Source organism: Pteronotus mesoamericanus, unplaced genomic scaffold, assembly GCF_021234165.1.
Source record: "Pteronotus mesoamericanus isolate MK-2021 breed Mesoamerican mustached bat unplaced genomic scaffold, CSHL_Meso_final scaffold_167, whole genome shotgun sequence".
Taxonomy (NCBI): Eukaryota; Metazoa; Chordata; class Mammalia; order Chiroptera; family Mormoopidae; genus Pteronotus; species Pteronotus mesoamericanus.
In genome coordinates this window covers 23379961-23406291 of record NW_026555308.1, presented here as the reverse complement: position 1 = coordinate 23406291, position 26331 = coordinate 23379961, and the positions used below count along the sequence as shown (strand labels likewise).

General features: G+C 51.7%; 3 protein-coding genes across 8 annotated transcripts; all 3 read left to right on the top strand.

The window, feature by feature from the left end:
- On the top strand, nucleotides 1-8973 carry SLC12A9 (solute carrier family 12 member 9). Of its 2 annotated transcripts, none has more exons than XM_054589292.1 (14): nucleotides 1-64; nucleotides 775-997; nucleotides 1161-1295; nucleotides 1744-1875; nucleotides 2272-2580; nucleotides 3247-3354; nucleotides 3487-3598; nucleotides 4150-4307; nucleotides 4415-4497; nucleotides 4668-4792; nucleotides 4937-5129; nucleotides 5300-5474; nucleotides 5683-5829; nucleotides 7707-8973. In XM_054589292.1, the coding sequence occupies exons 2-14, from the start codon at nucleotides 817-819 to the stop codon at nucleotides 8594-8596; spliced, it is 2748 nt and encodes a 915-aa protein (XP_054445267.1). In that variant the 5' UTR covers nucleotides 1-64; nucleotides 775-816; the 3' UTR covers nucleotides 8597-8973. The 2 variants fall into 2 exon arrangements, with proteins under 2 accessions (XP_054445267.1, XP_054445268.1); XM_054589293.1 differs by lacking the exon at nucleotides 7707-8973 and adding an exon at nucleotides 7275-7398.
- Nucleotides 8974-9303: 330 nt separating this feature from the next.
- TRIP6 (thyroid hormone receptor interactor 6) lies at nucleotides 9304-13048 on the top strand. The gene is made up of 9 exons (XM_054589291.1): nucleotides 9304-9583; nucleotides 9866-9993; nucleotides 10084-10209; nucleotides 10499-10891; nucleotides 11214-11307; nucleotides 11420-11589; nucleotides 12062-12240; nucleotides 12503-12623; nucleotides 12735-13048. The coding sequence occupies exons 1-9, from the start codon at nucleotides 9475-9477 to the stop codon at nucleotides 12864-12866; spliced, it is 1452 nt and encodes a 483-aa protein (XP_054445266.1). The 5' UTR covers nucleotides 9304-9474; the 3' UTR covers nucleotides 12867-13048.
- A 1106-nt stretch (nucleotides 13049-14154) lies between these two features.
- Nucleotides 14155-26329, top strand: SRRT (serrate, RNA effector molecule). 5 transcript variants are annotated; one of them, XM_054589779.1, is made up of 20 exons: nucleotides 14155-14484; nucleotides 14747-14883; nucleotides 18987-19115; nucleotides 19332-19478; nucleotides 19704-19892; nucleotides 21708-21877; nucleotides 22011-22195; nucleotides 22396-22494; nucleotides 22578-22695; nucleotides 22891-23045; nucleotides 23394-23455; nucleotides 23572-23650; nucleotides 23922-24110; nucleotides 24452-24625; nucleotides 24719-24872; nucleotides 24999-25192; nucleotides 25371-25527; nucleotides 25724-25813; nucleotides 25919-26045; nucleotides 26137-26329. In XM_054589779.1, exons 2-20 carry the CDS (start codon nucleotides 14762-14764, stop codon nucleotides 26210-26212), a joined length of 2616 nt encoding a protein of 871 aa, XP_054445754.1. In that variant the 5' UTR covers nucleotides 14155-14484; nucleotides 14747-14761; the 3' UTR covers nucleotides 26213-26329. The 5 variants fall into 5 exon arrangements, with proteins under 5 accessions (XP_054445754.1, XP_054445752.1, XP_054445751.1 ...); XM_054589777.1 differs by having other exon boundaries at nucleotides 25712-25813; XM_054589776.1 differs by having other exon boundaries at nucleotides 14156-14410; nucleotides 22888-23045; nucleotides 25712-25813; nucleotides 26137-26328.
- Nucleotides 26330-26331: the final 2 nt, after the last annotated feature.

Sequence of the window (26331 nt, the reverse complement as noted above, 5' to 3'; positions counted from 1 at the left end):
CCGCCCGTAGGGGACCCCTCTGGCTCTCGGGGATCACCCCGGAGCATCTGCGTCCTCCGGGTGGGTGAGTGAGCGCTCCGTCGCACCTGGGCTGTGGGGGTGCGCGTGGCAGGGGAGGAAAAGATCGCGGCCCCCTCCTACCCACCCCGAGAGAAAGTGGGCAGGAACCGGGGCGGGGAGGAGGACCTACCTTGTGTTGCCCGCCTGTGTTTCTGTTTTGGTAGTCGAAGGGTGTATTTGGGGGTTACTTCATGTGGTGGAAGGGATCTGGTGAGGCCAAGGGGAAGAAGAGACGGTTTGAGATGGGTTGAGGGAGAGGGTTGAGGGAGGGTGGGGCGTGGGAAGATTGGGAAGTTTCTTGTTCCCAGTAGGTGAGGCGACTGCATAGGGGAGCTTGAAGGGGCGGCTCAGTACTGCGGAGGAGGGGGTGAGGAGGGCTTCCTGCCCAAAACTCACTTCCCTTTTGGGGGATTTGCTTCCTCTTCTGCTAGTTAAGAAGGGAAAGGACCTTTGCTTCTTTCCAGAACCACTGCCATCCCTAATCTCAAGAATATGGGGAACGGGTGGCCCCTAGGAGCTGAAAGGGGCCTTGCTGCCCAAATTCTGCCATTGTTGGGGCAGTGGCCAGGGCCAGTCACGCCCCCCCCTCCCCGTCCCCCCCACTAACTCTTTGTGTGTGTTTCCTTTGGATGAGGCTTCTGGGTGTTTACTTAAAGGTGTTTGTCGGGGGCAGTCAGTGGAGCTGCTTTCCATTCAGGACACTCTCTTGTGCAGGCCTCATAATCCACTGCTGGCTTCCTCCACCTGCTTTCAGCCATGGCCAATGAAAACTCTCCTTTGCTGGCCTACCGGCTCCTAGGGGAAGATGGGGTTGCCTTCTCTGCTGATGGGCCTGGAGGGCCTGGAGGTGAATCTGCCAGGAAGCTTTCCACCTTCCTGGGTGTGGTAGTACCCACGGTTCTTTCCATGTTCAGTATAGTTGTCTTCCTGAGAATTGGTGAGTGGATGGGGAAAGGGGCTTCCTAGGGGGTGTAGTGGGGAGCAGGGGGGCTGGGATGAAGTTGTGGAAGGGCTATATAGGTTACCAAGGACCAGTGGGCAAGGGGTAACTGTGGGGGATGTGAGTCATCCTTTAACCTGCTTTGCCATGCCTGTCCCAGGGTTCGTGGTGGGCCATGCTGGGCTGCTGCAGGCTTTGGCCATGCTCCTGGTTGCCTACTTCATCCTGGCACTCACCGTCCTCTCTGTCTGTGCCATTGCCACTAATGGAGCTGTTCGGGGCGGCGGAGCTTATTGTATCCTTCAGCATTGATTGACTGGGGTCTGGCTCTCCCATCTTGTAGGGAGGAGGGAGGAGCCCCTCCATTCTTGGAGGCAGGGCAAGAGGGAGGCAGGTTCTAATGAATGTTTTGAAGACAGGCTGGTAGGGGGAAGGTAACCAACATAGCTTTACAGGTTAGTGCCACTTTCTGGTTGATGAGGTGTATTCCAGCTGTCGTTTTGGTTCTCCTAACAGCCTTGTCAAGTAGGTTGCATTCATTTTAGAGAAGGGGAAACTGGAACTTAAGAGCATTAGGGACTTGTGTGAAATCACATGGCTTGGGAGTGGCTGCACTGGGACATGTTGCTCCTGGGAACATGCAGGGAGACCAGACCTGGAGGGTCAGCTACAGAGTGCTTTGTGCTGGGGCCCTTCCTCATGCTCCTTTTTCCTTAATACTCACTCCCTGCTTCCACTTTTAGTCATGATCAGCCGGACGCTGGGGCCTGAGTTTGGAGGCAGCATCGGCCTCATGTTCTTCCTGGCTAACGTCTGTGGCTGTGCTGTCTCCCTGTTGGGACTGGTGGAGGCTGTGCTTGATGTCTTCGGAGCTGGTCTGTTCTCCCCACGCTGGTCATAGAACCTCTGTGGGTTTGCTAGGATCATGAGGGAGGGAGGCCCTCTCCAGGAGAGGGGCAAAGTGCCCCATTAGCTTGTCTTTTTTGAGCTTTTACCATGTGCCCAACCATATGTAGATGTCCGAGAGATTGTCCTGGCCCACAGGGAACTTACCATCTAGCCTCAGAGTCCAAGCTAATATCCCTAAAATCGACAGTAAGATTGGTGGTACCCACCCAGCAAAGCTAGGATGCTGGGGTTCAGTTTAGCGAAGGAGTAGGGAAGGTGGCCTTTCTAAGAACCGGTGGCACAAGGCAGGGTGTCTATTCCTGCTTTGTGGTTGGGGTCTCTCCTCAGGGCCTGGTCTTCTAATTTTGTTCCTTCCTTTGCAGATGCCACAGGGGCCAGTGGGCTCCGAGTCCTGCCCCAGGGCTATGGTTGGAGTTTGCTTTACGGATCCCTGCTGCTGGGCCTGGTGGGCGGGGTCTGCACCCTGGGGGCAGGCCTCTATGCCCGTGCCTCCTTCCTCACATTCCTGCTGGTCTCTGGTTCCCTGGCCTCAGTGCTGGTCAGCTTTGTGGCTGTGGGGCCCAGGGTCATCCAATTGACCCCTCGGCCTGGCCCCAATGGCTCCTCCCTGCCACCCCAGGTTGGCCACTTCACCGGCTTCAATAGCAGCACCCTGATGGCAAACTTGGGCGGTGAGCTGGACTCAGAAGTGCTGGGGTTCTCAGGGCAAGGAGCAGGCAGGTGTGGGGGCTGGGCCCTTGGAATCCCTGCATGAGAACAGATGTCAGAGAGAATTGGGGGCAGGTGATCTGGACCTGGAACAGAGCAGTTACTTAAGATCAGTTTGGTGTGTGCTGGCTGCCCTGTGTTTGGCTAGTGGGGCGTGAGAGTGGAGGACCGCAAGACAGTCACTGCCTTAGAGGAACTTGTTTAGTTGGAGAGATAAGATGTACAAGCCAGGAAACAATCAAATACATTAATAGACTGAATGTGATTCAAGTAGACAAGAATCAAAGAGAAGTCTAGAGGAATCAGATGGGAGGATGGGCCCGGGGCGGGAGGAGTAGGTGGACCTGGAGGTGGCCCCAGATAGGCTAGGAATTCAGGTAGGATCGAGAGGGAAGGTGTCTCAGGAAAGAGCATGGGTGAGGTCTGGAGGGAGGAACGGAGTGCACAGGAGAAGAAGGTGATGAGGAGCTGAGCCGGGCCCAGTGCTCGGTCAGGGATGTGGTCTTTGTGAGGGTGGCGGGGGAGGCAGGGGTGTTGTGGAATACGAGGAGTGGGTGGCCAGGCCAAGACACCTGGATCACTAGGAGGGATGTTGACACCTTCTCTTTCCTGGCAACAATCCCTCCTAGCCGGCTACGCCAAGGACTACACCACAGGGGCCGTGATGACCTTTGCCAGCGTCTTTGCCGTCCTTTTTAATGGCTGCACAGGCATCATGGCTGGCGCCAACATGTCTGGTGAGCGTCCCTGCCTACTGCCTCTTGGGCGTATGGGGCTGCCACCCTGTGCCCTTCCTTGGGTGCTGAAGGCTCAGGGATGTAGGGGATGGTAGAGGGCTGACCTCTTTCCCTTTGTTCCCCTCCCTCCAGGAGAGCTGAAGGACCCCAGCCGGGCGATTCCCCTGGGCACTATTGTGGCTGTTGCCTACACGTTTTTTATCTACATTCTGCTTTTCTTCCTCTCCAGCTTCACCTGTGACAGGTGCCTAGGGAGGGGGTGAGCCTGGTCCTCTAGAGGGTGCGGGGGTTGTTGGGACAGTGTCGATGGACCTGAATCACCAAAGATCACACAGGCTGAGGGGCAGATGCCCAAGTTGTTGGGGTACAGAGAAAATGGGAACTATTTCTCCCATGGGAGAGAGATGGAGCTACTGCTGCCAATGGGAGGGCTAGCTGAGTGGTGATAGATAATCTGCAGTCAGCATTCGCCATGTGCCTGGTACTGTTGTAAGCACTTGGTTTGGAGGTAGAGAATGGCTTTCTAGTCAATTTCCATAGACAGTTGGCTCCTTGTACATACACTGTTGGAATGTCTGTCATGTGATTAATTCTAAAGCAGTCCAATTATAACCAATGAATGCCAAGTCTATCCCCCTGGCACACTTGATCTATGACTATGGTCCTTGAGATAGGGGCTGGGCCAGTTGAGAATGTCCATCTCTTAACCTCACACGATGTTGTGAGCTCTTTTCTCTCAAGGACCCCAATGGCTGCACATTTGTTTATGATGTCTTCCTCTTTCCATTCCTGTAGGATCCTGCTGCAGGAGGACTATGGGTTCTTTCGTACCATCAGCCTGTGGCCCCCACTGGTATTGATTGGCATCTATGCCACAGCACTCTCAGCCTCCATGAGCTCCCTCATTGGTGCCTCCCGCATCCTCCACGCCCTGGCTCAGGACGACCTCTTTGGTGCGCTGTCTCCTGCTTCCTTGCCCAGCTCTGAGCATGCCTTTCATGTGTGTCTCAGTCTGTGCTGGGCCCAGGCTGATGTGTCTGCTGCGTTTCTGTTTGCACAGGAGTGATCTTGGCACCAGCCAAGGTGGTGTCCCGAGGGGGGAACCCCTGGGGGGCCGTGCTCTATTCATGGGGCCTAGTACAGGTAAGCCTTCCTCTTTAGACTGCCCTTCCCTTCACCCTAAGCCCCTCCTGGTTATGCTTTCAGGACCAGGAGGAACTTAAGTGTGGGCTGGGAGACAGAACCGAAAAGACAGGACGCATTGGCATTTGGTAGGGGGTGGCCCAACACTCAGCCTCTTGGTCCTTGTCCAGTTGGTGCTCCTGGCTGGGAAGTTGAATACCCTGGCTGCTGTGGCCACCGTCTTCTACTTGGTGGCCTATGCTGCGGTGGACCTGTCCTGCCTGAGCCTGGAGTGGGCCTCGGCCCCCAACTTCCGGTGAGAGAATGCCTGTGTTCCTTGAGAAAGAAAGAGGAATGGAAAGGACTTAACACCAAGAGGGCTGAGGCTGGAAATGGAATAGAGTGGCCTGGTGTTCAGAGCCGGCCCTGAGTGTCCTTCCTTCTCTCTGTCCATCTGCAGCCCCACCTTCAATCTGTTCTCCTGGCACACCTGCTTGCTGGGGGTAGCCTCCTGCCTGCTCATGATGTTTCTCATCAGCCCTGGGGCCGCCGGCGGTTCCCTGCTGCTCATGGGGCTGCTTTCTGCCTTGCTCACAGCCCGAGGTGGCCCCAGCAGCTGGGGCTATGTCAGCCAGGCCTTGCTCTTCCACCAGGTTGGGGGAGCTCAGAGGAGGGTGGGGAGGGGAGGGGGCAGTCTGGGAAAACCAACCCTACAAAGAGGCCTCCTCTTCCCTTGGCTAGAGTTGTGGTCCCTTTCTGAGAGGTGTTGAATGGGGGTTGCCCACTTGAGCCTTTCCTCCCCACCGCCTCACACTGTTCCCAGGTGCGTAAATACCTGCTCCGACTAGATGTGCGGAAGGAGCATGTGAAGTTCTGGCGACCTCAGTTGCTGCTCCTAGTGGGGAACCCCCGGGGTGCCCTGCCTCTGCTTCGGTTGGCCAACCAGCTCAAGAAGGGAGGCCTCTATGTGCTGGGCCACGTCACCCTGGGAGACCTTGGTGAGTTGCCCTCCACTCCTCCTTTCCCTCTTGGTCTCAGACATTCTTGATATTCTTTGTGTCCCAGAGGCCTCATCCTTCTCCCCAGGTGGCACTTGCAACCAGTGCACAGCCCTGCCCAGACCTTTTTCTTCTGCCCATTTGGGATTTGGACTCTAGGAGAAAGTACATAAGTTTCGCCCACATTTGCTGCCTTCCTTTTCCACAGACTGCCTGCCCTCTGACCCCGTGCAGCCACAGTACGGGGCATGGCTGAGCCTAGTGGACCGGGCCCAAGTGAAAGCCTTTGTGGACCTCACCCTCTCACCCTCTGTGCGTCAGGGAGCTCAACATCTGCTGCGGATCTCAGGCCTTGGTAAGCTGCTCCTTCCTGGGTCCCCTGTCTCCCTCTGTAGCCCTTTTCAGTCTCTGCCACTCTCCCCCTGACCACCCAAAAGAGTAAACCACGGATTGCAAACTCTGAAAGGAACCCACAGCCTAATGCAGATAAGAGATTACACTCAAAGATAACAGACAGTATGTGATCAGGTCTTGGAAGAAATGCTTAAGGACTAGAGATGGGGTGACATGTTATTTTTTTCTGATCCAAAATTGGGGCACAGGCTCAGAAGAGCATGTTATATTTCTGAGGACAATGGGAGTATTATTTGAAGCTGGGCACTGCCCCATCAAATCTGACAGATGGTTTCAGAGAAAGGAAGACCACTATGCGCTTATGTAGCCAGCAAAGGTTTTATAACAAGATGGTATCTCAGCTGGGCCTTGAAAGGGGTGGAGAAGCAGGGAGTGGCATCACATGGCCTCTGCAGAGATGCGGAGGGTGTGTGCAGATGATGCTTTTGGGTGGAGTGGAATCCCCAGCTTGTGACTCGGTCTCATTGCTGAGGCCTCCGGTCTTGTCCCCCGGCTTCCTCCAAATCCGTCCTCAGCTGCCTCCTCCTTTCTTAATCTCCGTGCTGGCATTTGTCCCCTCGCTGAGTACATGCATCCTTCTCCACTTAGAATCTGGCTAAAGATCAAGTGTTGGACATTGTCCCATTTGGTGTATATCAGAACCCTGAAAAATGCTCAGGAAAGGGTATCACTAGTTTAATTTGCAAGATCAGCGGGAGTTCACACCTGCTGAGGTGTTTTGGGATGTTATCAAGCGTTATGGCATAGACCCTGGAGCACCTTAGGGCCTGGTCTCTCTTGTGGGGAAACCTGTGGAAAGAGACCACTACTTTCATATTTAACCTGCAGAAAATGATTCAAATAAAAGGAAAAAGATTTCCTTTAAATACTGCATTCTCCTGGCAATCCATTTGTTTCCACTGAAGCGGTCTTAGAAAAGGCCCCAGAGTCTTCCTGTATAGTCAGCCCTCTTAAAGGGAGGGAATTATCTGATTCCACATTGGATGTTTAAAAATTAAAAACCAGGAGCTGTTGACAGGGACTTGGGGTGTTGTGGTGGGTACACACACCAGCCTAGAGGCTAAGAGAATGGGCTCTGGTGTCGGATGCATTCTGTTTACCTGTGACCCCAGCATCTACCAGCCATGAACTTTTGGTCAGGTGGCTTCACTGCTCTGTGCCTCAGTTTCCTTATCTGTGAAAGGGAGTGAGTACACAGTCCCTATTGGATCGTGTTGCTTCAAGGATCAATGAATTAAATAAAATGTGAAGTGCTTTCAGTAAGCCTTGGCCCCTGACCAGTATGTAGATGTTAGCTGTCCCTTTTCTGGGAACCATGCTTTGGACATGCCATCAGTAGGGAAACAGATTGTACAGCCCCAGCACTGAGTTCTCATCCTCCCCCAGCAGGGTCTGGGTGCTGTTTCCCTAGATATCGAGGCCATAAGCTTGACTCATCAGGGGCTGCCCAGTAGAGTCAGACCCTCAACGCCCATCGTGAAAAAGGTGTGCTGCAAGAAGCTTGGAGCGAGTGCATCCTACTGCCATGGAAAGTGCTCATTAGTTAAAAGAATCCTAAGGTGAACCTTGCCTATTTAAATAGGGGAGATTAGCCATGGAGATAAGTCAAATAAATGCATGAGAAAGTGTTTGGGAAAACTAAAAGTCATTATGCAAAACTGCATAATGTTGCCCTAAGAGACCAAGCAAAGTACAAACGAATGTCATACCTGATGTTGCCATCAGCATGTATGAATGGATGCGTATAGTATAGTGTAAACTCAGCGGCTGAGTCTGATTCCTGTTGGTTCCTTCCTACCTCCCCCTCTGTTTCCCCAGGTGGCATGAAGCCCAACACATTGGTCCTGGGTTTCTACGATGATGCTGTACCCCAGGATCACTTCCTGACAGACCCGGCTTTCTCTGAACCTGCTGATGGCACCCAGGAGGGCGGGTCCCCAGCCCTGAGTACTCTGTTCCCTCCACCCCGGGCTCCTGGGAGCCCCCGGGCTTTAAGTCCCCAGGACTACGTGGCCACAGTTGCGGACGCTCTCAAGATGAACAAGAATGTGGTTCTCGCACGGGCCTGTGGGGCCTTGCCCCCTGAGCGGCTGAGTCAGGGGTCCAGGGGCACCTCTCAGCCACATCATGTGGATGTGTGGCCCCTCAACCTGCTGCGGCCCCGGGGTGGGCCTGGCTACGTGGATGTGTGCGGCCTCTTCCTGCTACAGATGGCAACCATCTTGGGCATGGTGCCTGCTTGGCACAGTGCCCGGCTCCGGATCTTCTTGTGCCTGGGGCCTCGAGAGGCCCCTGGGGCGGCTGAGGGGCGGCTCCGGGCACTGCTGAGCCAGCTGAGGATCCGGGCCCAGGTGCAGGAGGTGCTGTGGGGTGATGGGGCTGGGTCCGGAGAGCCTGAGGAGGAGGAGGAAGGGGACTTCGTGAACGGCAGGCGGGGAGACTCTGAGGCAGAGGCCCTGGCATGCAGTGCCAACGCCCTAGTTCGGGCCCAGCAGGGGCGTGGCAGAGGAGGAGGGCCTGGTGGGCCTGAGGGTGGGGATGGCGAGGAGGGTCCCACCACAGCACTCACCTTCCTGTATTTGCCACGGCCGCCTGCTGATCCTGCCCGCTACCCCCACTACCTGGCACTGCTGGAGATTCTGAGCCGAGATCTGGGCCCTACACTGCTCATTCATGGTGTCACCCCCGTCACTTGCACTGATCTCTGATGCCTGTTCCTGAAGTAGAGTGTCCAAGTCTGGCAGCCCACCTTGATTAGCAAATGAGGAGAGGAAGGGCTGCCTCCGGCCTTCCCTGCACATGGGACGTAGAGCCAGGTAGAGGTATTAGGGGACCCCGGGCTAGGGCATCGCTAGATCTCTAGGAGAGGGGCCTCGGTGCGCTAATTAATGCGTGGTCGCAGCTGTCCCTGCCAGGCCAGGGGAGGGAGTCAGCGCTGCCCCCTTTCCCTTCACTGGTGCCTTGATGGGGGCTGGGTCTCTGTGAGTCTAGGCTACCTCAGTCTCCCCCTCACCTGACTGACTCATTGACCCCTGAGGTTGTAATGTTTTTGTTCTGTTTTACTTTTCTAACTGCTGAACGTCAATAAAAGACAACACTACAAGCTGGCTGAACACTGCTGGTGTGGGGGTAGGGTAGGTGGGACAGGAAGAGGGAAAGATCTGTTTGGGGCGGGGGTGGAATGTGGGAAAGAGGAGCGCTGGAGTGTCCTAGCGGCGAGGAGGCCACGTGCAGGACCTGGGGCGCCAGCCTGGGTGGGGACTCGTGGAAACGGAGCCAGCCCGCAATCACCCAGACGGGTTCTGGCGGAAAGCCCTCCAAGCGGGGCAGCAGGGGGCTGACTTGGGTGGGGGGAAGGAACGCTGTTTAGGGCCTAGGGGGCCACGTGACCCTCCCCCAGGAATGTGCTGACGTCACCGGGGGCGTGGCCGTCCCCCAAATTGGGGAGGCAGGGGGGGAAAAAAGGCCAGGAAAAGTTTCTTTCCTGGAGTCCCAAACGAAGTGTGCGACGGAAGAAGGAATCAAGGCCAGAGGCCCGGGGCTCCGTGGGACCCTAACCGCTGTCAGGAGTCCCCCGTTCCAGGCCATGTCGGGGCCCACTTGGCTTCCCCCCAAGCAACCAGAGCCCGCCAGAGCCTCTCAGGGGCGAGCTCACCCCCGAGGTATCGCGGGGCCGCCCCCAGCCCGCGGAGCAGGTAAGACAGCCCCAGTAAGGCTGAGGAGGCCCCCGGCTGGTAGGCTTCTGCAAGTCCCACCGAGCCTGCCCCTGCCGCTCCTTACCCTAAGCGGGGCTGGAACCAGCGGCCCCTGCCCTCTCGGCAGCCCTCCTAGCCTCCTGTCTCATTCTCGGACTCCAGGTGCGGGTGGACGTGGGTTGCGGGGAGGCGGAGAGGAGTGACCCGAGAGGGCGGCCTCCACAAGTGTTACCCTTGTCTCCTTCCCTATCTCCACCTTCACTCTCTTTTCTCTCACCCAAGCACTCCAGCCCCACCCCAGGGTCAATTTTTGCCCTGTCCCATCTGAGCAGTGTTACCAGGTCTTGGGTGGACCGGAGGATAGGGGGCCGGCCTGGGCGGGGTGCCATGGTGCACCCCAGCGCTCTCAGGTAAGAGCCGGGATTGGGTGGGGGTGCATCGTATGCAGGGCAAGAGAAGAGGCCATGTGATTTGATTCCCTGCTTTTACTCTATCCCCAGGGGCTCCCCCCAGATAGGGGGGGCCTGCGCCCAGGAAGTCTGGATGCTGAGATAGATTCCCTTACTAGCATGTTGGCTGAGCTGGATGGGGGTCGTGGTCATGCCCCACGGCGGCCTAACCGGCAGGTGACCCCCCCATCCCTCCCTTGTTCCTTGTCCCCTCTCTCCTTCCTTCAGCCTGGTCCCTTCTCTCTCCATTCAGCCCCCCACCCCCACCCCATGTAAGTGATGCACACAGCAGCTCTGGACCTCTAGAGCTCAATGGGTTGTCAGCCACTCCAGGGTGGGACCATTCCTTGTCAAAAACCATCCCTTACCTGGGCGCAACACACATGGGGTTGGGGGCATGGGAGTTTCCACAGGTGTGTGCCCTATAATGGACTGCTCACTCCTTTTGGTCTGCATTTCTCCCCAGGCTTATGATCCCCCTCAGCCCCCTGCCTACCGCCCTGGCTCTGGCTCTGGCTCCATGAAGCCGAACGGAGGGGTTGTTCCTCCTCCACTGCTCCCAGCATCCCCCTATGGGGGCCCCACTCCAGCCTCCTATGCTACAGCCAGTACTCCTGCTGGCCCTGCCTTTCCTGTGCAAGTGAAGGTGGCACAGCCAGTGAGAGGCTGTGGCCCCCCCAGAGGGGGCCCCTCTCAGGCCTCAGGGCCTCTGCTGGGCCCTCACTTTCCTCTCCCGGGCCGAGGTGAAGTCTGGGGGACTGGCTATAGGAGCCATCGAGAGCCAGGGCTTGGGTGTAAAGAGGAGGCTGCTGGGAGCTCCAGCCCTGCAGGAGGAAGAGGAAGTGGGTACGGGCACCAGGTGAGCCCTGGACAGTGGGATTTGGGGTCCTCACAGACAACTGGAGACTGATTGGGTGGGGTGGGGGTGGGGGTGGGGTATTAAGTGCTGGTTGTCGGAGGTTTGGGGCCTCAGAGCTCTGGACCCCCTCCCCGTCCCTCCAAAGGTGTACAGGAGATCCCGAAATGTAAGAGGGAGGGGACTAGAGTAACACAGTGGCTCCTCAAGGCACACCCTTGGACCCTGCGCTGAGATGTTCTCTAACGAGCTTTCTGGTCACCCTCAGGTATTTTGACAGCACTGAAAGCTAGAGATAGTGCTGAACTCGATTCTCACCTCCCAGGTCCCCCTGAGCCAGCCTCCTGAGGAGGAGCTTGAGAGGCTGACCAAGAAGTTGGTGCATGACATGAGCCACCCACCCAGTGGGGAGTACTTTGGTGAGCCAAGTCTGAGGGTGGGTGGAAAGGGTGGGGGGCTGGAGAGTCAGAGGGACAGCAGATGTGGCTTTCTGGCCTATGCAGGTTGACCCTGTCCCTCCCTGTCCCCCAGGCCGGTGTGGGGGCTGTGGAGAAGATGTGGTTGGGGATGGGGCCGGGGTTGTGGCCCTGGACCGCGTCTTTCACGTTGGCTGCTTTGTGTGTTCTACGTGCCGGGCCCAGCTTCGGGGCCAACATTTCTATGCTGTGGAGAGGAGGGCGTATTGTGAGAGCTGCTACGTGGTAAGTTGTTGGGGCTGGGGGCTAGAGTCAGCAGAGGAGGGGGGCGGGGGGGGGGGCTTCCATCCAAGGTGGGAACGAGATGTCCATGTCCCAAAGAGGAACAGGGCTCAAGGCTGGGGGACTAAAGCTGGCATACAAGGGAGGAATTAAGTAGCTAAATACTGGCTGCTGGAGGGGAAGGGCAATAGCCCCTTGCAAATTTGAGGCATTATTTATTTTAGAGTTAAGGGAATGTATTAAATTTCCCACAACACACTGTAGGACAGATATTGAAGGAAACTGAAGTTCAGGGAGGTTACATAACCTTTCTGGGAAGCTGCAGTGCTGAGATTTGTACTCAGATCTGTTCAAGGCCACTTTTCACTAGATCAAATGCAGGGGCTACATAAACAAATGGGTGGGCTGGCAGGATGCCTGTAGACCTGCTGTGGGCCTTCCCAGCCCCTGACCTTCCTGTCCCACTTCCCAACAGGCCACCTTGGAGAAGTGTTCCACATGCTCTCAACCCATCCTGGACAGGATCCTTCGGGCTATGGGGAAGGCCTACCATCCTGGCTGCTTTACCTGTGTGGTGTGCCACCGTGGCCTTGATGGCATCCCTTTCACAGTGGATGCCACCAGCCAGATCCACTGCATTGAGGACTTCCACAGGTCAGACTGGATCCCCCATCTTTGTCTCAGGATGTCTGCTTTTTTCACCTTTCCCCTCCCTTCTTCATGTCCCAGGACCAGCCTCTCCTGTTTCCCACCTTTGCCATGCCTTGTCCTCCTTAACATCACTTCCTTCCCCAACATCCAAGACCATACCGCTGGCCTCTCCCCTTCCCTCCCACATCCCACCTTCTCTGGACTCCATTGTTACTCCCTTCCAACCCTGGGCCTTGACAACCACCTTGGCTCTCTTCTACTCCAGGAAATTTGCTCCACGATGCTCCGTGTGCGGTGGGGCCATCATGCCTGAGCCAGGTCAGGAGGAGACTGTGCGGATTGTTGCTCTAGATCGCAGTTTTCATATTGGCTGTTACAAGTGCGAGGTCAGGTGTCCTGGACAAGGGGAAAAGGAGTTCTTGGGGTCCAGGCTCACTGGGTATGGTAGAACCCAGGGGTCTTGGCCTGATGGAAAGCTGTTACTTCTTTCCTAACAGGAGTGTGGGCTGCTGCTCTCCTCTGAGGGTGAGTGTCAGGGCTGCTACCCACTTGATGGTCACATCTTGTGCAAGGCCTGCAGTGCCTGGCGCATCCAGGAGCTCTCAGCCACGGTCACCACTGACTGCTGAGTCTTCCCAGAAGCACCTGCTGCATTCTCCCTTCCCATCCACCACCTTCCCTGACATCTGCCTTTACAATTCTGTCACCAAATGATATGTCCTCTTCCTCCAATCATGAAATAATAATCTCTTAAGAGTTTGTAAGACACCTCAAGTCTATTGTCTCATCTGATTCTTACAGCAACCCAACAAAGCACAACTGTTGTCAGCATTTTTAGCTGAGAAGTGACCTTCCCAGACTGCATGGTTCTCAAGTGGCAGAACCTGGGTCTTCATAGTCCTGGCCCAATTTTTTGCAACTCTACTACAGTCAGCCCTCTATATCCCTGGGTTCAATCACCTGAGGATAAAAACAATTGAGAAAAAAGTTACATTTAGCTAACGTGTACTGTGTGGTTAGGCTTACCGTGGCCGTGCCCAGTACTGAACATGTACAGATTTTTTCCTTTGTCATTATTCCCTAAACAGTATATTATAAAAACTATTTACATAGCATTTACATTGTATTAGGTATTATAAGCAATCTAAAGGTGATTTAAAGTATACAAGAGGATATGCATAGGTTATATGCAAATAATATGCTATTTAATATATGAGATTTGAGAATCTGCAGATTTTGGTATCCCTGGGGGTCCTGGAACCAATCCCCTCCAGATACCAAGGTACACCAAGGGATGACTGTATACATTCTTTTCTTTACAATGTAGTTTGGTGTAGAGATACCCCACCTCTCAGTGCTGGGAGTAAGGCAGCAGCACGCTCCAGGAGACAGCATTTCCTATTGTCTTCACACTCAACTCACTGACCAAGGACTTGGTGCTATCCTGAGGGTGGTGGTGCACTTAATCTGGGGCAAGCCACATACTGTTGATCAAGACCTCAACCTACAACCTGTGTCATCAAAGTACTGGTCGGGACGAGACTCAGATTAGCCAGTTTTGCTTACAAAAGGGGGTACCTTTGTCAAAGAGGAGGAGGAACAATGAATGAATGGGTTTTGCAGGTAGATTGTACCAGGCACCAATGAAAAGGCTGGTTCTCCAGAAGGAGCACAAAATGGTGGGAGATGCTTTAAAATGGTTGCTCTAGCCCGCTAAACGCCCGCACTCCCCAAGCCCCATCCCTGCGCGAGAGCGGGGCACAATGCCTAGATGGTCTAGAACCGGACACTTCCGGGTAAGTGTGACCTTCGACCTCGGCCTGAGGAAGCTCTCCTTCAGTACCGCCTTCCCCACGCTATGCTTGGTCCAGCCCAGCCTCCGTAGTGTCTCTTGGTCAAGCAGTTCTCGTTCCGGAAAAATCGCGAGTTTTCAGAGTTCCCGTCCCTTCCCATCATTCCCCGGTGCGCCGGGCCTTTCCCTGTTTAGTTCTAGTTAGGGCCGCGCGGGTAGTTGTAGTGCGAGGACCCGTTCCGCGAGTGACGCAGGCACCGCGCGAGCTGCGCGCCGACCGCATCCTCCGCTGTCCCACTCTCTTCGCAACTCCTCGGCCCCGTACCTGAGAGCCCGGTGTCTCCCTCTCACCATCTTCGCGGTCCTCTTCGCGCGCCCGAGGCAAGGGGCGGGCCCAGGTCTCCCAGAGACCCTGCAGGCGGGAGCGCGAGGCTAACGGCCGCGACCCCTCCCAGGTGGGGGAGGGGAGGGGCCTGGAGAGCCGGGGCTGGGGCGGGCGGGCGGGCGGGAGGGAGAGGCGCTCGGGGCAAACGGGGTGGGCGGGAGACCCCTGGGGGCGAATGGAGTCTCGGGGCCGTCCACCTGCTGGGGAAGAGGGCTGAGGATGGCGGGGACCGCGGAAGGCTGGCCTTTGCCGGGAGAGGCAGTAGTGCTGTTTCAGAGGGGCGAACCTTTTTTTGTAAGGGTATTCACCTGAATACCGTTTTTGGGCTCCAGGCTTCAAACCGCGCTATGGGTGACAGTGATGACGAGTATGATCGAAGACGCAGGGACAAGTTTAGGAGAGAGCGCAGCGACTATGATCGTTCGCGGGAAAGAGATGAAAGACGTCGAGGGGACGATTGGAATGACCGGTAAGACACTTTTTCTCGGTTTTGGCACCCCCCACCCCCATTCACATGTTGTACTCCATTCTCATTGCGTTTCCATTATAATTTCATTAGGGCAAACCATATGAAATCGCTCATACTTGACCGTTTCATGTGGTTCATTCAACCTGTTTGTTCTTGGCCACAGATCCTTGAAATATCCAGAAGATCAAAGCAATAGAGCTGAGAGAGTTTTGAGTATGGAAAAGTAGTATTTATAAGTGTTCTTAAAATATGTCTATTTATTGTTTCTAAATTATACCTCAAAAAAGTTGATTAAAAAAAAGTAGTATGATAGAATTGATTTCTCTGGAGAGGCTGTCAGACTAGTTCCCTGGCAGAATGTGATTAAATTTCTTGTAATTGTCTTGCCTAAAATCAGAATGTTCTTTGGATAGTGATGGAATTGAGTTTGACAGTGATAGGTTTGATTCAATAGTGATTAGCTTTCTGGGGTATACCCGAGTTAATTATAGTTAGGGTGTTTCCATTAAGAAACATCAGACATGGCCCTGGCTGATGTGGCCTAGTGGAGTGAGTGTCAACCTGCAAACTGGAAAGGTCCCTGGTTTGATTCCTAGTCAGGGCACAGGCCTGGGTTGCAGGACAGGTCATTAGTTGGGGGCATGAGAGAGGCAACTGGTCACTCTCTCTCCCTCTCTTTCTCTCTCCCTTCCCATCTCTCTAAAAATAAATAAATGAAATCTTTTTCAAAAAATCTGATGTGACTTCAAATAAAGTAATCAAGATTAGGAGGAACTGTGGAAGGTTTTTAATTTTTTTTTTGTAAATATAAGAAGTGTCACCAATATCTAATCAGCTGATGGCAGTGGTTTGATTTGGAAACAGGTTACCAGAAAAAAATTTGTTGCTGAATTACTGTGATAGGGTTTATTTATTCAATATGGTTTTGAAAAATTAATTTAGTAAATTATTCAGGCTTTAAATGTATGTCTTCACTGTGGAGACACTTGCACTGTTTTCTTTGGTATTTTCTAAGAAAGAAGGAAAGCTGTTTTTAATTCTGTAGATGAGTAATGTGTGGTTATTGTTTTTAAGGAGCTTACAGTCTGGGGGGCCAGTATGGCCTGGGGTATATGCTACAAAAGAGTATTTATGACAGATCATCATAAAGATGGTAAGCATTGAGGGAACATTTTTTTTTAAAATTTTTTCTTACTTATTTTTTAGATTTTATATATTTTTAGAGGGGAAAGGAGGGAAAAAGAGAGGGAGCAGAATGCCAGAGACCAAACCCACAACCGAGGCATGTGCCTTGACCAGGAATTGAACCGGTGACTTTTCGCTTTGCAGGACCATACCCAACAAATTGAGGCACGCAGGTCAGGGCAAGGGAACAGATCTGTTAAGTGAGGGGAGTAGTGGTGGAGGTGGTGTGTCAGGGAGCGCTGCAGGAAAGCAGTGCTTAGAAGAAAGATGCGTGAGAATTCCCCAGACACAGGTGGTGTGAATAGCTTTGAGTTGTGGATAAAACAGGTGCAGAAAAGAGCATGTATTCTAGTTTTTTCAGAGTATTGGTTCTCAAAATGTGGTCCACAGACCCTAGGGGATGTGTGAAATTACAACTATTTTTATGGTAATATTAAGTGTTGTCATTTGGGCTGTATTGACATTTGCACTGATGGTGCTATAGCAGTGGTAGGTGAAACTGCTGGTGCCTTAGCACACAGGAAGGCAGTGGCACCGAATAGGAGGGGGAAACCCAACCATTTTCAGTTAATGGTTCTTGATAAAGCAGTAATATTTTTATTAAGTTGGATTATTGAATATACATTTAATATACATGACAAATGACATAAAGCAGTTCTGCGTGTAAGAATAAAATGGTTATCTTTTTTTAAAAAATAAGATTTTATTTCTTTTTAGAGAGAGGGGAAGGGAGGGAGAAAGAGGGAGAGAAACATCAATGTGTGGTTGCCTCTCTTTCGCCCCTGCTGGGGACCTGGCCTGCAACCCAGGCATGTGCCCCAGCTGGGAATTGAACCCGGAACCCTTTGGTTTGCATGCTAGCACTCAATCCACTAAAATGGTTATCTTGAGGAAGAACATTTGTAGGATTGAACCATGAGATAAGTAATAGGGTTTTTTTGTTTGTCTTGGTTTTAGTTGTTTCTATGAGATGCCTTTTTTAAAAAATATGAATAAAAAATTGTAAAACAGTGGTTATTCATATTTGGGTATTTGGCAGTTGTTTTCATGAAAACAAACTAAGAGAACCTGTTACTTAAAGAAAAATTATTAGGCCCTGGCCCATGTGGCTCAGTTGATTGGAGCATTGTCCAGTACATGGAAAAGTCGTGGCTTTGATTCCCAGTCAGGGCACATACCCAGTCAGGGCACATGCATGTTTGTCCCTGTTTGGTGTGCATAAGAGAATCAACTGATCCATGTTGCTTTCTCACATTGAAGTTTCCCTTTCTCCTCTAAGAATCAGTGAGCTTGTCCTCTGTTAAGGATTAAAAAACCAAGGGTCAGTTTTGTAGACAATGAGGAAGTGTAACTTTCCAATGAAAACTAAAGTTTTGGGAAACTTGTATCTACTAATGTGAAATTGTCAGCTTCCCACTACTTAAGGACTTTTCTGAGGAGATGGGTAGTGGTACTAAAGAATGTGATGTTTCGATACCATGTAACAAGATATGTCAAGATCCAGTCATAGAGCAAGGTAGAAAAATGGATTTTACCTTGACACTATTTAGTAGCACACTAATTGTCAAGTTTTGGGTGGTGTCAAAGAATATCCCCAGTTACCTGACAAAGCCGTTAAAATTATTGTTTTCCAACTACATACCAGTGTGAGGCCAGATTATCTATATACTTTTCAGTTGAACAACATATTACAATAGATTGAATATAGAAGCAAATATGAGAATCTAGCTGTTAAGCCAGATCTTGAAAAATTTTGAAAATTTAAAAAGTACCACTTTTCTCACAATTTTTTTGAAATAGCCATTTTAATAAAAATATGCAGTTTATATTAATATACGACTTCACATTGAATAGGTACTAATTTTTTCTGTGCCTATTTTGAATAAAGTAAGTATTGATAGATAAAACCCACATAAACAAAAACTCTTTAACATTCAGTAATTTTGAAGAGTATAAGGGGGTCCTAAGACAAGAAAGTTTTGAAAACCAGAATTAGAGCAAAGGAGTTTTTTTGTTGTTGTGATGGGGCTTGGGGCAACTAGGGACTGGTGGTGAGGCTGGGATGAGAGCCAGGAGCCAAGGCTTTGAACAGTGTTGTGTGCTGGCATTTAAGCAAGGACATGGCATGGTCAGATTTGTGTTTGAGAAAGATCACTTTGTAGAGAAGGGGGAGAGACCAGAGGCAGGTAAGCAGAACCAGTGCTGCACTCCAAGGAGAAATGACCAGAGGGTAACAAGGAAGAGGACAGCTTTGACAAGTTTGGAGGCAGAGGATAACAAACCAATAACAGAGTGTAGTGGTGAGGGTGACACTGGATAACTGGATACATGATGACATATTGATACACCAAGTGCGGGCAATAGGAGGAGGGAAGCAAATTTGGTTTCATAGTGGTGGAAATAATAGGCTGAATTCTGATATGCTGAATTTAAGGTGACAACGGCCATCTAGTAGGGGATTATTAATATTGGTCTAGCACTCAGAAAAAAGGCCAGGCTGGCGGAAGAAGAGTTGAGAGCCATCAGTTTATGAGTAATGGCTGAAGTGGTGGAAATAGGCAAGAGTCTTTTAATTCTGTTTGGAGGGTGAGGGTAATTGTATTTTAAAAAATTTTTATTTATTAATTTTACAGAGGGGGGTTGGGGGGAGAGAAACATCTATTTGTTGTTTCACTTATTTATGCATTCATTGGTTGATTCTTGCATGTGCCCTGACTGGGGATCGAACCTGTACCTTTGGTGTATTGGGATCCTGCTCTAACCAACTGCAGTACCCAGCCAGGGCCTAGAGGGAAGTTTTATAATTTTATAATTTTAGTCTTTTAGTCTTGTGTCTCAGGATTGGAAGGGTCTGTCCAGAAGTATGACCTTGGACTATCCAACTGTGTCTTATTTACTGTTACTGTCCATATCTCCAGAGAATGGGACCGTGGCCGGGAGCGCCGCAGTCGGGGTGAATATCGTGACTATGACCGGAATCGACGAGAACGCTTTTCTCCTCCTCGCCATGAGCTCAGCCCCCCGCAGAAGCGTATGAGGCGAGACTGGTGAGATGGCAACAGTTTCTCTGTCTTCCCTCACTTCTGCTGATAACTTTGATCATTTCCTTTCCTCAGACTTCCTATAAACCCATCTTTTTGTGTCCCTTTAAATCCTTAGGTGAGAGATCACATTCCATATGCCCCTCCCTCTGTCCCATCCTCCTTCATGTTCTGGAGAGATGATTCTCTCCTCTGTCTGACTTTTGTGTCCCCTACCCTCAGGGATGAGCACAGCTCTGACCCATACCACAGTGGCTATGAGATGCCCTATGCTGGGGGGGGTGGGGGCCCTACTTATGGCCCCCCTCAGCCCTGGGGCCACCCAGACGTCCACATCATGCAGCATCATGTTCTGCCTATCCAGGCCAGGTAAAGATCTGGGATTCTAGAGTTCTGGGGATAAGGGAGTTGTTGGACTTGGGGAATGGTTGGGGTTGCTGAAGACGGTGGTAGGAAGTGGGTTAGACACACAGTGGAGTGCCTGTGAGGGTGATAGCTATTGATGCCCGGGTTGAAATTCATGTGGGCAAAGGAAGGGGGCAGCTTGCCCCCCCAGCCTCCGTAACCGAGGCTTCCTGGCCGGGCTCCCCTCAGGCTGGGTAGCATTGCAGAGATCGACTTGGGTGTGCCACCACCAGTGATGAAGACCTTCAAGGAGTTTCTCTTGTCATTGGATGACTCTGTGGATGAGACAGAGGCAGTTAAACGCTATAATGACTACAAACTGGATTTTCGAAGGCAGCAGATGCAGGATTTCTTCCTGGCTCATAAGGATGAGGAGTGGTGAGTGCCCCTACCTTCCTATTATCTTTTCCCTAGCATGTTTCACCTGGTCCTGCTGGTGGAGCCTGCAGCCCTGTCCTTCTCCCATTTTCCCCAATCCAGAACTTCCTAGGGGGTGGGGGATGGGAGTTAAAACAGCATTGGCTGATGGGTTCTCCTCCTCACTTCAATGCCTGCCACGGCCCCCCACCCATCTCCCTTCCCTACTGTCCTCAGTCAGTGGGACACCTCCCGGCAGCTGGCCAGAGCCACCTGTTCCCTTGGGGCAGCAGACAGACTGCTTCCCACTTGCTGGATTTGGGTCGTTGTCGTCCCTGATCGCCAGGACCCTGTGTGACTGTGGCATCCTCCCAAAAGCAACGAGGGAATCCAGACAAGAAAAGCAAAGATGTCAGGGTCGTTTGACAGAAAAAGAATTTTAATTTTTTTCCTTTTGTGGATGTTTTAATTTTAATCAACCATCTTTTCCCCCCTTCCTGCTCCTCCTCCTCATCCTCTTTCTGCTCCTTCTCCTTGAAAAGAGCCAGAACTGGGAACTACACCCGCTCATCGACGGAGCTCGGAGCAAACCCACCTCCACCCCCACCATACCCAGCCCATACATGAGCCCCTGGGCTGAGCCGCGCTGCCCCGGCCAGGCAGACAGGCAGGGCACTGCTGTGCACAATGCAGCAGTTTAGCTGAATGTGATTTCTCAGGCAGTTAGTCAGTCAGGGCCCCCACCGCGGAGTCCCGCGGGGGTGGGGCATCCGGGCCGGGACACCCCAGCCAGGAGCCAGCCGGTGGCCCACCTGACAGCATGGGCCCTGGGCGCGCTAGTTAAATCTTGAGCTCTGTTTGACCAAGCGGCCAAGGTAAAGATCCTGGAGGTGACGCCTGCAGCTTTTCTTTCCTCTTAATGCTCAACTTGTGGTTGTTATGTCTTTCGCTGTCCTCTTTCTTTCTCTCTTTGTCTTACTCATGTACTTTTCTCTCTCTGTCTGTGTTCTTGCTCCCTGACTAACACTTCTTTTTCTACCCCCAGTTTCTCTGTCTGGTCTTTCTGGTCTTCAGTTTTTCCTTTTGTTTTTGATATGTGGGACTTTCTCACACTTTTTCCTTTTCCTCATATTCCTAATTTCCTTTTCTTTTTTTTTAATCCCAGGGTCCTATTTTAAATGTCCTCATGCTCTACCCTAACCCTCCACCCCTCTCTTCACACTCTCTCTGTGGGCATTACCTGAGGTTATAAGGGCACTTCAGTTTCTCCCTTTGGTCTTTTCCCTGTCCCTTCACCATCTGCTTATCTTCCCAAGGGGGGAATAAAGGTATCCTGCCTTTTTGGCTTTTCCTATCTGGTGCATTTCAGGTTTCACCCTGTCTTCCACCTAGGGGTGGAGGGAGTTGGTGGGAGTAATTCTTTTAATGACTAGTTTGGGGTTGGCAAGGAGAGAGAAGGAGGTACTTTGGGACCTACTATTTCCTTAGCCTTCCTCTCAGAAACTTTGGGAAACTACACTTTTAAAGTTAGTGTTTCTCAGAGACTTAAGGCAATCAATTTGCCTCTCCAACCCTGGTTCTCCCTATAGTCATTACTGTTCCCAAATCCAGAACTCTTAGTTCCTGGCTCTCCCCAAAATCTCAGAGCATAAACTCTGGTTCCTTTGGGAATATTGGGTATTTTAATTATACTCCTTTCCCCAGTCTCTGCTTTTATGATCTTTTGTGGGTGTGAGAGGATGGGGGCGAGGTCCTGATTTTCCCGGGCCCCTTCCAATGTCCTGGCCTTGGCCTCTAGTGACAGTTTTGTCTTTTTCCTCCCCACGTCCTCTATAGGTTTCGGTCTAAGTACCACCCAGATGAGGTGGGGAAGCGTCGGCAGGAGGCCCGGGGCGCCCTACAAAACCGACTGAGGGTGTTCCTGTCCCTCATGGAGAGTGGCTGGTTTGATAATCTTTTCCTGGACATAGACAAAGCTGATGCCATTGTCAAGATGCTGGATGCAGGTGTGCAGATTGTTTGGGGCAATAGATGTCTCGTGATCAAGTTCTTAGTTGGGAAACAGAAGTAGGTTGACAGAAAGCCGGAGGCCGAAGGCAAAAGCCCTTGGATTGTGACTTATGTTCCCTTTGCTGGTAGCTGTGATTAAGATGGAAGGAGGTACAGAGAATGATCTACGCATCCTGGAGCAGGAGGAGGAGGAGGAACAGGCAGGAAAGCCTGGGGAGCCCAGCAAAAAGGAGGAAGGCCGGGCTGGATCAGGCCTGGTGGATGGAGAGCGCAAGGTCAATGAGAAGGAAGACAAGAAAGAAGATGGCAAACAGGTCAGTGTTGGGGTCTCTGGGTGCTGCCTGTGAGTGCCAGGGGAAGAGAATGAAGTTACTTCGATGGCAGTGGGGTCCACAGGAGTTAGAAGTAGAGGGCTGTGTATTAGATAAGGGAGAGGTGAACTTGTGGGCTCAGCTGTTGAAGCGGAAGGGGTTGATGGGGAGAGAGAGATCCCAGTGACTGACTTTACCTGTAGGCTGAAAATGGCAGTTCTGGTGATGACAAAACTAAGAAATCTGAGGGTGATGGAGACAAGGAAGAGAAGAAAGAAGATTCTGAGAAAGAAGCCAAAAAGGTAAGGCATCTCTTGCATGGGGTCAATATCAGGGCAGGGGTCCTTGTTATCTGGCTCATGTCCTCTTGCTGTGGCTCCCACAGAGTAGCAAGAAGCGGAATAGGAAGCACAGTGGTGATGACAGCTTTGATGAAGGCAGCGTGTCTGAGTCAGAGTCGGAGTCTGAGAGTGGCCAAGCTGAGGAGGAGAAGGAGGAGGCTGGTAGGTTTTATTTTCTGCTTCTAGTACAGTCTCTTCCTACGAATAGTGGGGTAGGTGTGAAGTTGGTGAAATTGATGGGAGGGTGGCCTCTAGGGAGAGACTGGGGGGTGCGGTGGGAGTTTGACAGCTTTTCTATCCTTTCTTTCAAAATCAACAATAAAAACTCACCAACTCCCACCACTTCCTGCGTAGAAGAAGCTCTCAAGGAAAAGGAGAAACCCAAGGAAGAAGAAAGGGAGAAGCCCAAGGACACTCCTGGGCTGGAATGTAAACCCCGGCCTCTGCATAAGACTTGCTCCCTCTTTATGCGCAACATTGCACCCAACATTTCCAGGGCTGAGATCATTTCTGTGAGTGGGGGAAAATGTCATTGGGGACAGGGACAATACCCAGGCTCCATTCTTTCGAGGGTAGGAGGAGGCACTAAGTGGGGAGGAAATAACCTGGCACTGCTTCTGATGTACATCACTATTTCTCTAACAGGGAGGCTCCTTTCCCATGGGCCCATGTCTTTCAGGGGTTGGTCCTGGTTGCACCATTTACTTTCAGGCATTGTCACTCTTTAAGTTCTTCTTTGGTTTTTCCTTACCAAATAAAAGCTCAAAGGCAGTTCCTTAAGGTCCCAAGGACATGGGGATTGAAGGAAAAAGTCAATTCTTCAATCAGTAAATGGGGTTTCTGTTCCTTTGCTTTTCCAGCTTTGCAAAAGATATCCAGGCTTTATGCGTGTGGCACTATCAGAGCCTCAGCCTGAGAGGAGGTGAGGAATGGAGAGAAGTGTGACCCTGGATACTTTGGAGAAAAGGTGCAGGGGAAGGTTAACGGCCAACATCACTTCCATCCCAGGATTATGTTGACATCTCCGTTATTTTTTAGGTTTTTCCGTCGTGGCTGGGTGACATTTGACCGCAGTGTTAACATCAAAGAGATCTGTTGGAATCTGCAGAATATCCGAGTGAGTGCTGGGAGCAGGGCTGTTTTGAGGAAGAGGTGTGGCTGTATTCCGCACACTTCTTACTGCTGTCCTCATTGATTTCTTTTTCCATTTTACTCCCTGTTTCATCCATTCAGTCTGCTCACATTAATTGTGTACTGTTGTGTGTGGGCTAGGCCCTGGGACACATAGGATTAGAACTCAGAGGCTAATCACTGGTGCTCTCAACAGGGTCAGTCTTTTAGGTTGCTGCTTCCTGGGCAAGTGCTGGTAAGCTTTCTGTACCTTTTAGCTCCGGGAGTGTGAGCTGAGTCCTGGCGTGAACAGAGACCTGACCCGTCGCGTCCGCAATATCAATGGTATTACCCAACACAAGCAGATAGTGCGCAATGACATCAAGCTGGCAGCCAAGCTGATCCATACACTGGATGACAGGACCCAGCTCTGGGCCTCTGAACCTGGGACACCTCCTCTGCCAACAGTCAGTGACTCATCATTGAACTTTTTCAAAAGTAGCCTATACCCCTTCATCTGTGGGCATTTCTGGTCTCATATGATCTGTGGCAATGTCTCTTTGTACCCTCCCATTTCTTGGCCCCTCTTTATTTAGGCAGCACCTCCGGCAGAACAGATTGGTGTTAGTGATTATTTGTGGGGTATGGTAGTACAAGTACAAACCTGAAGACAAATCCTAAGGCAGTGATAACAGGCCAAGTGAGGCTTGAGTTCTTTCAGCCTCACTTTGCCATTTCAAATTAGGTTCCTGGGCTACCTGTCCTGAGGTGCTTTCTATTTCACTTGCCTCTCCTCCCTCCAAACTAGAGTCTGCCCTCTCAGAACCCAATCTTGAAGAATATCACTGACTATCTGATTGAGGAAGTGAGTGCTGAGGAGGAGGAGCTGCTGGGGAGCAGTGGAGGGGCACCCCCTGAGGAGCCTCCTAAGGAAGGGAACCCAGCAGAGATCAATGTGGAACGAGATGAGAAGCTGATCAAGGTGCCAGCAAGAGCAATGTGTGGGGTGAGAGCCTGGCTTGGGGTGGTAAAGGGCAAGAGTGTGGTGAACTCATGGTTTCTCGTTTTCTCCTAGGTTTTGGACAAACTTCTCCTCTATTTGCGCATTGTGCATTCCCTGGATTATTATAACACATGCGAGTACCCCAATGAGGATGAAATGCCCAACCGTTGTGGCATCATCCATGTTCGGGGACCCATGCCACCCAACCGCATCAGTCATGGGGAAGGTGAGCTCCTTGCCTGGGTTTCCTTTGTTTCCCTTTCTCCCCAGCTACCTCTAGTTTTCTGCTCTGGAGCAGTGCTGTCACTTTCCCCTCTCCAACCTGCTATCTGTCTCTGTTCCCAAACCACAGTATTAGAGTGGCAGAAGACATTTGAGGAGAAGCTGACTCCGCTGCTGAGTGTGCGGGAATCTCTTTCAGAGGAAGAGGCCCAGAAGATGGGTCGAAAAGATCCTGAACAGGAAGTGGAAAAGTTTGTTACCTCTAACACTCAGGAACTGGGCAAGGATAAGTGGCTATGCCCTCTCAGTGGCAAGAAATTCAAGGTCTGGGATGTGAGAGTGTTGTGGGACAGGTGGGAGGAGTGGGTGGAGCCAGGAACCTGCCTCCAGACCTGGGAGGAAACTTCCTTGGGATCAGGTGGGAGGGGAGGGTGATTATCTTGGGGTTTGGGGAATTAGGGAACTGCTTGCTCAGTTTTGATCCTCTCCTCTCTGCATCCAGGGCCCTGAGTTTGTACGCAAACATATCTTCAACAAGCATGCAGAGAAAATTGAGGAAGTGAAGAAGGAGGTGGCATTTTTTAACAACTTTCTCACTGATGCTAAGCGCCCAGCCCTGCCTGAGATCAAGCCAGCCCAGCCACCTGGCCCTGCCCAGAGTAAGATACGATCCATGAGGGTCTGTCACATTCCCTCTCCTTTGACAATTGAATTCCTGGTTCTTTAACCTGTTGTCCCCTGAAAAGTTTTTGCCTTACTCTCAGGCCACATTCCTAAAAGCTAGTTGTCTGTGTCCTCCCTGCCCCCCCCCCCCCCCAGTAATTCATGTTCCTGTCTGTGTTGTACTCCCCCCAGGCCTGACCCCGGGACTCCCCTACCCACACCAGACTCCCCAGGGCCTGATGCCCTATGGTCAGCCCCGGCCCCCAATTTTGGGCTATGGAGGTAAGTATAGGAGGGATTTGAAAGGGCTTGGTGGTTTGAGAAAGAAAGCAGCTAAGACGTAGTTGAGGTCATAGGTTTTCAACTCAACACTGATCTTTTTCATAGCTGGTGCTGTCCGCCCTGCAGTTCCCACAGGAGGGCCTCCATATCCCCATGCCCCTTATGGTGCTGGCCGAGGGAACTATGATGCCTTCCGAGGCCAGGGAGGTTATCCTGGGAAACCTCGCAACAGGTGAGAGTGAGCTAAGATGTCCAAGCTTTCTTGCCCTCTTTGATTGGGACCCTCAACTCTCATCCCATTTTACCTCTTTCTTACCTCACAGGATGGCCCGTGGAGACCCACGGGCTATTGTGGAATACCGTGACCTGGATGCTCCAGATGACGTGGATTTCTTTTGAGCCATCTACTTTTCCTCACTCTTGGTATCATCTATACTTAATGACTGCCGTGTCCCATCCAGCTCTGAAAATTTTTTGTACGTCCAGCCCTACTGCCAATAAAAGCACTTCTGCAGTGA